At 50.7% G+C, this 10085-nt stretch overlaps 1 protein-coding gene across 1 annotated transcript in view; it reads right to left on the reverse strand.

The window, feature by feature from the left end:
• GPD1L (glycerol-3-phosphate dehydrogenase 1 like) overlaps nt 1-5260 on the reverse strand; it is a gene marked incomplete at both ends in the record, with an annotated part of 51688 nt that extends 46428 nt beyond the window's left edge. Inside the window, one exon of the mRNA XM_079713341.1 lies at nt 5214-5260. Coding sequence (XP_079569467.1) covers nt 5214-5260 — 47 coding nt within the window. The remainder of the gene's footprint in view (nt 1-5213) is intronic.
• Between the last annotated feature and the right edge of the window lie 4825 nt (nt 5261-10085).

Consider the following 10085-nt stretch of genomic DNA (forward strand, 5'->3'; position numbering starts at 1 on the left):
AAAGTTTTCTAATCTCAGTTTTGTCATCTAAAATAGGAATAATAGGGCTTCCCTGGTGGCGCAGTGGTTGAGAGTCCGCCAGCCGATGCAGGGGACATGGGTTTGTGCCCCGGTCCGGGAGGATCCCACATGCCGCGGAGCGGCTGGGCCCATGAGCCATGGCCGCTGAGCCTGCACGTCCGGAGCCTGTGCTCCGCAACGGGAGAGGCCACAACAGTGAGAGGCCCGCGTATCGCAAAAAACAAAACAAAACAAAACAAAACAAAAAAAATAAAACAGGAATAACAGTACTACCGCACAGACTTGTTATGAGATTTAAATGAAACAAAACACATCCCAGACACAGAAAATGACCCTAAGTGGTAACTGTTATGATTATCCCCCGTAAGGGAGGGGAGGAAGTGAAGAATGATGAAAGAGGTGAAAGAGGGCTAAGATATGAAAATCAGACTCATCCCCAATATAGCTGTGATGTATACACTGCACAACAACAGAAACAGGTGTGCAGATCAGCCTGGCAGGTGTCCTCAGCTTGGCTCCTAAGGGAAATGGGTCTCCTCCCAGGTCAGCCCGAACCGCCACTACCTCTCCCTCCAGCTTCCACAGTAGAGGTGTGTCAGCGCCGCCTGTGGACCAGGAAGGGGTCGTTTTGACCTCAGAGGAGCTAACACGCAGATGCCTAAACTGTTTCGAGCTCTCCACGTGGGGGTACAGCAAGAATCATCACAGGCACTGAGCAGCACAGTCGAAAACGATGACACTGGGGAATAAAGAGCTGCCAGGCTGCATTCAGATGCTTCCAACAGGACAAAAAGGGTCAGCCACACGTCCAGTTTCACTCATCGGTGCAAAGTAGGCCAAAGCTCTCCCTGACTTTCAGTCCCAGGAGTCAAGCTGTGGTGAAAACAAGGGCAAAAGATAACTCCCGGAAACACCTCCCGCTCTTTTACCTTCTCCCTTCCTCTGCCTCTATTCCTTAGCATTTTGTGATTGGCATTGGTAAAAGTACACTTCTCACTGAAAATGCTAAGAATTTATATGGACATTGGAGTTAGAAGGATCTGGGTTTCAATTCCACCTTATTAACCGCTGACCTTGAAAAGGTCTGTTTTGTGATGGCTCTGGTCAAGGATGATGGAACTAACCCAGACAGCATTTTTTCATTAGCTGCCAACTACTGAGTGCTAGTCACTTTGCACTCTCTCAGATCATCTCATTTCATCCTCACCATGATCCTAGACAGCAGGTACCCATGTCAGGAGCAATGATTCTTGGAGAGAAGCAGTTTGCTCAAGGACCTAGAACTTGATGGGGCCAGAAACCCGGGGGGTGGGAATCCCGAGTGCCTCCTTCCACCGCTGCCTGACCCGGCCTCCCAAGGAGGTGTGGGGTGTTTCTGGACTTAGACTGCAAATACAACCCTGAGGTTTTAGTTCTAGAACTGCATCTTGTACTGTGTCTGGGTGCCCTTCCCAAGGTTCTGGTGAAGGAACTTTGTTTCATCTTTGGAGGAACCTAAGAAGCTTTTGTTTTTTCCTTTCTGTTGCTATTGTGAGTCACCAGGACCAAGAAAAGCCACGTCGGTTAGGAAGCACCTCCCTGCATCCCCACAGGGGGCAGCACAACAGGGCTCAGCTGGCTGCAAGAGGCCCCTTTGGCCTCCTCTCTCCCACCATCTAGAGGAAAAGAGGTGAGGGAGGGCGGGACAGGCCCGTCAGTCTTCAGGTATCTGCATAGCAATTGATGATTATTTACATTGGGGGACGCACCAATGTGAGCTTTAGAGCCACCTTTTAGCTATAGATGTAACATCATTATTTCCATAAGCATTCTGAGCTGCTTCAAGGTCCCAAATGTAGGGATTTCCCTGGTCGCGCAGTGGTTAAGAATCCGCCTGCCAATGCAGGGGACACGGGTACGATCCCTGGTGCGGGATGATCCCACATGCCGTGGAGCAACTAAGCCTGTATGCCACAGCTACTGAGCCTGCGCTCTAGAGCCCGTGAGCCACAACTACTGAAGCCCATGAGCCACAGCTACTGAAGCCCACGTGCCTAGAACGCGTGCTCCACAACGAGAGAAGCCACCACAAGAAGCCCACGCACCGCAACAAAGAGTAGCCCCTGCTCTCTGCAACCAAACAAAGCCCGGGCACAGCAACAAAGACCCAACACAGCAAATAAATAAATAAATAAATAAATAAATTTCTTTTTTTTTTTTTTTTTTTTTTTTTTTTTTTGCGGTACGCGGGCCTCTCACTGCTGTGGCCTCTCCCGCTGCGGAGCGCAGGCTCCGGACGCGCAGGCTCCGGACGCGCAGGCTCAGCGGCCATGGCTCACAGGCCCAGCCGCTCCGCGGCACGCGGGATCCTCCCAGACCGGGGCACGAACCCGTGTCCCCTGCATCGGCAGGCGGACTCTCAACCACTGCGCCACCAGGGAAGCCCAATAAATAAATTTCTTTAAAAAAAAAGTCCCAAATGTAAACACTGCTTAAGCAATTTCCTATTCCTGAGCATCTGGAAGGGTCCGTCTTTTGGTAACCTGTTTCAAAATCAGCAGAAGGCTAAAATCCCTTAGGGAAAAATCTGTTCCACCCTCAGGGAATATGATTCAGCACGTCTAGCTTCAGTGCGAAGTCTGATGCAAGTTGTCTTTGGACCACATTTTAAGAAACATTACTAAAACCACTATTTAAAATGTCTACTCTTGGGACTTCCTTGGCAGTCCAGTGGTTAAGATTCCGTGCTTCCACTGCAGGGGACACGGGTTCGATCCCTGATTGGGGAACTAAGATCTCGCATGCCACATGAGAACAACAACAAAAAAAAATCAGAACAAAAACAAAAATCTAAAACGTCTAATCTTGCGACAGATATTTCTTTCTACTTTGCATTTCTTTTGAATTTATCTTCCAAATCCTCTTCTATCTGTGACCTGAAGGAAGGGATGGTGTCCACTTGTGTCCCTATCCCTGGAAAAACCACCGTATCTGCATGGAGCAGACAGTCAAATGTCTTTGACCAGAGCTGAATACTCAGTGGGCCCCTGGGCAGCCTCTCTGTGTCCTTTTCTGTTCCTAAGTGCCTGAATCTCTCTGGGGAGGTCGTAAGCCTCTCTCTAGGACTAGCATGGCTCTGCACCCAGGGCAGCGACAAGGAAGCCAACGACTGTTCCAGTCTGATCCCATCATTAACGGAACCGGCAGCCAGCCCAGACCATCAGCACATTTCTCAATTGTTCTGCTCCAGTGTCACTAGCCAAGTTCTACTCCATTTCCTTGGGCTGGAGTGAGCCAAGAAGAAGTCAAGTACATCAGAGAGAAGCTGCGGGAAGCCGGGGGCATGGGGCCAGCAGGGGGAGGGGGGACGGGGGGGCAGGGCCGCAGGAGGGTCACTTCACAACTCTTGTTTCAGGCCCAAATCTGGCGTAGCCCAGCCATGCCACTTTTCCTGCACCTTGCAAAGGACGAAAAGGTGCTGTCGTCTGTGGTCCTGTGGCCTCTTACAGAAGAGGAAACTAATGTTAAAGAACACACGCTGAATGGGCGCGTTTTCAGTCTCAGGGCCCACAAGGCAGCTGACATTTCACTCAAGTGACCTTGGGATCAGAACTGGCAAAGTCCAGCTGAAAGTCCATACGAAGCTCTGCAGTGGGTAGGTACAAACTCCATTACATGTGGGACAGAACATTCTGTTGTTGGTTGAAAAAAGAAGTTTACAGAAAAGTGCATAATATCCTAGTATTTGCAGGGCAGAGAGATAAAAGAATATATGTAAACATTCGCTTGCATCTTATAGAATTCTTCCGGAAAGAACAGAAGAAACTGGTAACACTGGTTTTCTTCCAGGAGATACCTTGGGAGACAAGTGTGGATGGGAGATGTTTCACTGTTTTTTTTGTGGGGTTTTTGGTACCTTTTAAACAATGTGAATTATTGCCAAATCATATACAATTACATTTTCACATTAAAAAGTTAGTTTTTAGACATTCATTTAGTATTTACTTAGCATATGCCCGACACTAGGTAGATGCTGTTCTCAAGAGCTGGGAGGGGAGGAGTGGAAACAGATAATCAAATAAATCATCACCTTGCAATGATAGATGTCAGCAACAGAAGCACAGGGAGAGGCCCCTCACCTTGCTGGGATGGAAAAGTGGAGAATCAGATAAGGCTTCCTGAAAGAAGTACTTTCTGGGCCAAGTCTTAAAGACGGAGACCAAGTAACTAGTACCAATTGCTGCAGGACTCCTAGAAGCCTGAGCTGTGATAAGTGTCCGGCCACCAAAAAACAGAAGGACTTTAAGGACATCACTCTGAACTATTCTATACTAGTCCCTCGGATGTGGGAAAAATAGGGCGCAGCTGTGGAAAAAAGATTGAAAATATCAGATGCTATACCATATTCTGCCTCCTCTCCCCCAGTCCACTTTCCTCTACAGTAACCCAAACACACCAAATAATCCCACTGTGTAAGTTTCAGAAAGGTAACTAAAAGAGCTGACATTTGAAGTGCTTAAAAGAACGCCTGGCACAAAGTGCTTTATAAACGCTAAAGTCAAATAAAGCCTATCGGAGAAGCAAAGCTGCGCGAACATCCCCCCAAAGGAGAATTCCCAAAGTCCCTGAGCTACTGGGGGAGCCCGGCCTGTAGGAACTTGGATTTTTTTCCCGATACTTTATTAAGATACTAGACTTCGCAGAAGCCGGAGCGGGACCCGCACCTGGAAGGGCAGAGCCGGCCCCGCCCTCGACCTGGATAGCAGGCGCCCTTCAGTCCCCTCTGCCTCGGTTTCCTCGATTCGGAAACCCCAGCAAGAACGCTCGAGCCTCCTCCAACTCGACCCAGGCGATGTGCCCAGGAGAAATGAAGAACGCCCTGAGGATGTTGCGCAAACCCCCCGGGCGTGGCGAGCAGGTGGCCTCCGTGCGCCCGCCGCGCAGTGCCGTGAGCGCAGACAGGTGCCCGCCGGTGCGCCGTCCCCTCTCTCCGCGCCGCCCCCACGAGAACACGGGCCCAGGGCCTCCCCGCCCAGTGCCTCGGCGCGGCCTCCCCGGACGCGCGGTGCCCAGCCCGGCCGCGAGGCCGCCCGCCCCGCCTCCCCACGCGCGGTGCCCGGTGCCCACGCCGCGGCGGGGACGCGCACCCTCGGACGTCCGGCAGAGCGGCTTCCCGCAGGCGGAGCCCGCGCCGCCGGCCCGCCGCCGCTCACCAGTTCCCCGAGCCCACGATGCACACTTTCAGGGGCGCCGCTGCCATGGCCAGGCCGGAACGCAGCAGACCGGCGCGCGCCTCCCCGACCGGCCGCCCGCCTTCGCCCGCTCCGCCTCCGCCTCCTCCCGCTCGGCCTGAACCAGCTGATGCTCGCGGCAGCCCCGCCCCTCCCGCCTCTCGGCCAATGGCCGCTACCACCCCCGCCCGAGCGCACAGGGCTACAGCTGACAGCCGGGAGGACCCGCCCCGCCACTCCCGAGAACCACCGCGCACGCCCGGGCCCTGCTGGCCTCCCGGCCCCGCTCCGGCACCGCCCAGCCCTGCCCGAGGCCTGTCGGGACTTGTAGTTCGCGCCCCCTGGATCGACGTTCCCGCCGCGCCCCTTGCCTCCCCGGGCGGTTGCGCCTTGACTCGCGCTCCGGGCTCCGGGGGCTGCACTAGCCTTCCCGCGGAGCAGTCCTGACCCGGCTGGCCCGGGTGCCCCCCACCTCGACCCTCTCGGGAAGAGCTGCCGGGGGCTGCACTAGCCTCCCCACGGAGCAGTCCTGACCCGGCTGGCCCGGGTGCCCCCCACTCCGACCTTCTCGGGAAGAGCTGCCGGGGCTGCAATTTGGAGCCGAGAGAGAATCCGGGGTTGACTCTAAAGTCAACCAGGCTTGGTTCAGAGCTCGAAGTGGCCACTCCATCCTCTTCAGCTTCCGCCTCCCTTGTGGAAACAGGAAACCACCTGGCACCGCCGAACTTCGCGGTGGCCGTGTATCTTCTGAGGCCTTCGGGACTTGGCCGGACAGTACCTGCGCACTAGGGAGGGGGAGAGCTGGACGCGGGCGGCGTCGCCGTCACCCACTGGCTTGGCAGGACTGGCCTCCTCATGGTCTTCGCCCCAGGACACCGGGAGGTTTGCGGTTCTGAGACCACGCTTCCCTCCTTCCTGAGAAACAGGACGTTGTGTATCCATTCTGAGCATCACTTTCCACCAGGCGCCGCGCTGGACCCTGAGGAGGAGGACAAAGCGGTGTGAACCAGGGTTTCTGAAACTCCCCTGCAGCTCTGAGTCTTCGGAGCTTTTCAAAATCCCCACGCCCAGTCAGCACCCCAGACCAATTGCATCAGAATCTCCCGGAATGGGATACAAAACATTCAAATTTTTTAAAGTTCAAGGGGTGATTGCAAAAGGACTCAAGATTGAGAACCAGAGAACTAAAATATCAGTGGAGACTGGCTGAGGAAACAAATACTCTAGTACCTAGAAAAATACTAGGCTTATTAGTTTGATGCCCAGAGGATTAACTGTTATTTTTGTTTTCACTTCTACATTGTATGAAAAATTTATCTCTGTTAACTTATGACACTTAGGCAAGGAACTGCTTAGAATGAGTGAGACAGAGCATGCCCTCCACTCCTCACTGGTGGCTAGTTCTCAGTTATTTGCCAGGAAAGATACCAAAGGGGGAATGATGTGAAAGATGGACTATCCAAGCTTTATTCATTTTTTTCCCTTTGCCACTTGTGTTACCAAACAGATTTGTCTAATTAAGTAATGAACTCATGTACTTGAGGAGTCAACTTACTTTGCCAAGATTCACACCAACGGATCGGCTCATTTTTAGCCTTTGCCTAAAAGATTTATTCCTTATATGGACGCTCCCATTCGGCAATGCTGCAGCTGCACCCGCATGAAAATGAACTGCCTGGATGTTCTGTGGACCCATTCTGCACAACATCATACAGGGTTTATCAATCACCGGAGATGCATAACACATTGTGCCAGGATGGACATAGTGAGTAGTCATTTATTTTCTAGACTGGCTACAAAGATCATGCAAAATTACATGTATCAACAGGGATATATACATACATAGTATAACTGTAAGGGAAAAGAAGGGAAGGAAACACAAAGTACAGATTGTGGTTCTAGTGGAGAGGAAGGTTGGTTATGCTTTACATTTTTACATATATTATAAACATTTTTGTGTATTGATTTAATGAAGGTCGTGGGGGAGGGGAAAAGCTCCAGGACAGAGGAGTGAGACAATCCAGTGCTGAGATGGCTGGTCCTCTGCCAGTCCCCCTCCTGGTCAGCTAAGATGGCAGGGCTGCCGAGGTTGGCCTTCTGTGGGTCACCCAGAAGAGGGTTAAACAACCTGGAGGACCACAAGTTAGCCCGTCTCACTGGACGTGTGAACCCTTGAGGGACCTGGAGAAGTCTCAGGGTGTATATGATTCGGTGCGTGGAGACAGCACCTGACAACGTAACTGGGGTACGCATGTATCTTGGTAAAAACTCACCAGGCAGCTAGGGGAAGCCAGGCAGCCCTTTAGAAACTCAGCCTAGCAATCTCCTTAACCAGGTCATTGAGTTCATGCAGCACACTTCTGATTTTCTGCATTACAGGAGGCACAGCAACACTATTCCAAACTTTCCTATATAACTGGAGTCTCCTTTACTCTCTTGGCTCCAGCTAACATTTTCCTTCGTTCTCTTAAGCCCTCACCACCAGCCTCCTACCCTGTCCCTAACACCCTCCCAGGGCCTTTCGACTCCTGCCTGCTACCCGGTCCCAAAGCCAATGCTGCATGTCAGGTGGCAGCAACACTCCACTTGCAGGGCTCAACATCCGCCTGGTTATTTCTTGTTGCTTAACAAAGCATCCCAAAGTTAGATCTCCAAGCAACCACATTCATTTCTTTAGCTTCAGAATCAGAGGGGAAGTCTCTCTCCACATGGCGTGCACGGTCAAAGGGGGCTGGAGGATCCACTTCCAAGCTGGCTCATTCGCATGCTGGCAAGTCGGTGCCCACTGCTGGCTGGTGGGCTGCAGGCCTGAGTGTTCTCCACGTGGGTGGGCCTCCCCAAAGGCTGCTTCCCCTTGTACCTGCATCCTACCAGCAAACATCTCAAGGGAAAGGAAACGAAAGTTGCCAGTTTGTTAAGACTTGAACCCCTAAATTAATCACAGCATCACTTCTGTCATGTGATCTTTTGGTCAAGAAATCACAGAGGCCAAATTCTAGGGGAGGGGACATAAGCCTCACCTCTCAGTAAGACAATGTCAAAGAAGTTGGGGGCCAGGTTTTAAAACTGCCACAATCTGTAGTGTATTTTCATATTATACGTGAGGACATCGAGATACAGCAAGACTAAAAAGGACTTCCCAAAGTTCCCATGGGGAGTCAGAGCCAGGAATTGGGGATTCTGTATCTTACACTCATCTGACTACTCATTCATTCAGTGTGTACTTACTGAGAACCTGCTGTGTGCCAGTCGCGGTGCTAGGTCCCAGGGATGAAGTATGAAACGAGAGGCAAGGTCCCTCCCCTCTTAGATACTTACATTTAGAGGGCGATACAGGGCCAGTTGACAGGTAATTACCCTACAGTGTAATTTACTATGGCAGCCCAGAAAAAAAGCCTCTGTCCCAGATTTGGGGGCTCACGGAAGGCTTCTTAGATAAAGTAAGATCTTTGTTGAAGCCTGAAGAAAAAGGTGCTGTTGGCAAGGTGAGGGGCTGGCGGCGGGTGGGCACACAAAGGAGCTCTTCCAGGCAAAGGGAAGAGTATCAGCTAAGATTCAGAGATTACAGACAGATGACATGCTCAGGAACTAAAAGGAGCTCAGTATGGTTGGAAGGGAGAAGGAATAAGGGAAAGAGTATGAGGCACAGGGTAAATGGAGAGAAATGAAGGTAGGGAGGTAGAGGAAGTGCCTGATCATGATTGGCCTTATAAATGATTTCAAAGAATTAGAACTTAAATCCTGAGGGCAGAAGAAGCCATTGTAGGGTTTAAAGGAGGAGCTTGACATCGTCAGGGCCAGGAGGCAGAGGCCAGGTGGGAGCCTGGTGCAGTGTTTATTCTTTTTTTTTTTAATTAATTTTTATTGGAGTATAGTTGATTTACAGTGTTGTGTTAGTTTCAGGTATGCAGGAAAGTGATTCAGTTGTACATATACATATATATACACTCTTTTTTAGATTCTTTTCCCATATAGGTCATTACAGAGTATTGAGTAGAGTTCCCGGTGCTGTACAATAGGTCCTTATCAGTTATCTATTTTATTTATTTATTTATTTATTTATTTATCTATTGGCCACACCATGCGGCATGCAGGATCTTAGTTCCCCGACCAGGGATTGAATCCGGGCCCTCAGCAGTGAAAGCATCGAGTCCTAATCACTGGACCTCCAGGATATTCCCTAGTTATCTGTTTTATATATAGTAGTGTATGTATGTCAATCCCAATCTCCCAATTTATCCCTCTCCCCTCTTCCCCCCCTTGGTAACCATAAGTTTGTTTTCTACATCTGTGATGCAGTGTTTATTCTACATGAGAGGTGATACTGGCTTAGATAGGATGGAGGCTGGTGTGGCGGTGATGGTGATGGGGAGACGTGGGTGAAACTGAGACATATCAAGGAAGTAGAAAAATAAGACCTACTACTTTCTTGGGGGCAGAGAGAGGAAGGAGTCTAGGATGAGTCCAGCTTTCAGGCTTGGGCAACTGAATGAGTATCATTTGCTAAAACAGGAAGAGGAATTGATGTGGAGAGAAGGGTGATGAGCTCAGTTCTGGAGAAGTTAAGTCTGAGGAGTCCATTTGGATTCCATGTGCAGCTTTCAGGGAGGCAGTTAGAGACACATTTGCAGATCATCACCACATACTTGGAAATCCCAAGGGGTCAGTGCCTAGGACACTGCCAGGCACAGAGTAGACACTCCATAAATGTTGAGTGAAAGTGATTGACATCACTCACAGAGATGGGTCAAGTATCAAAGGAAGACAAACCAGGACAGGACTCTGAAATGGACAACATTTAAGAGCCTGAGAGGATGAGAAAGGAGCAGCAGGAATGCAGAGTGTGGTGTTATG

Source organism: Hyperoodon ampullatus (assembly GCF_949752795.1).
Source record: "Hyperoodon ampullatus genome assembly, chromosome: 10".
NCBI classification, from domain to species: domain Eukaryota; kingdom Metazoa; phylum Chordata; class Mammalia; order Artiodactyla; family Ziphiidae; genus Hyperoodon; species Hyperoodon ampullatus.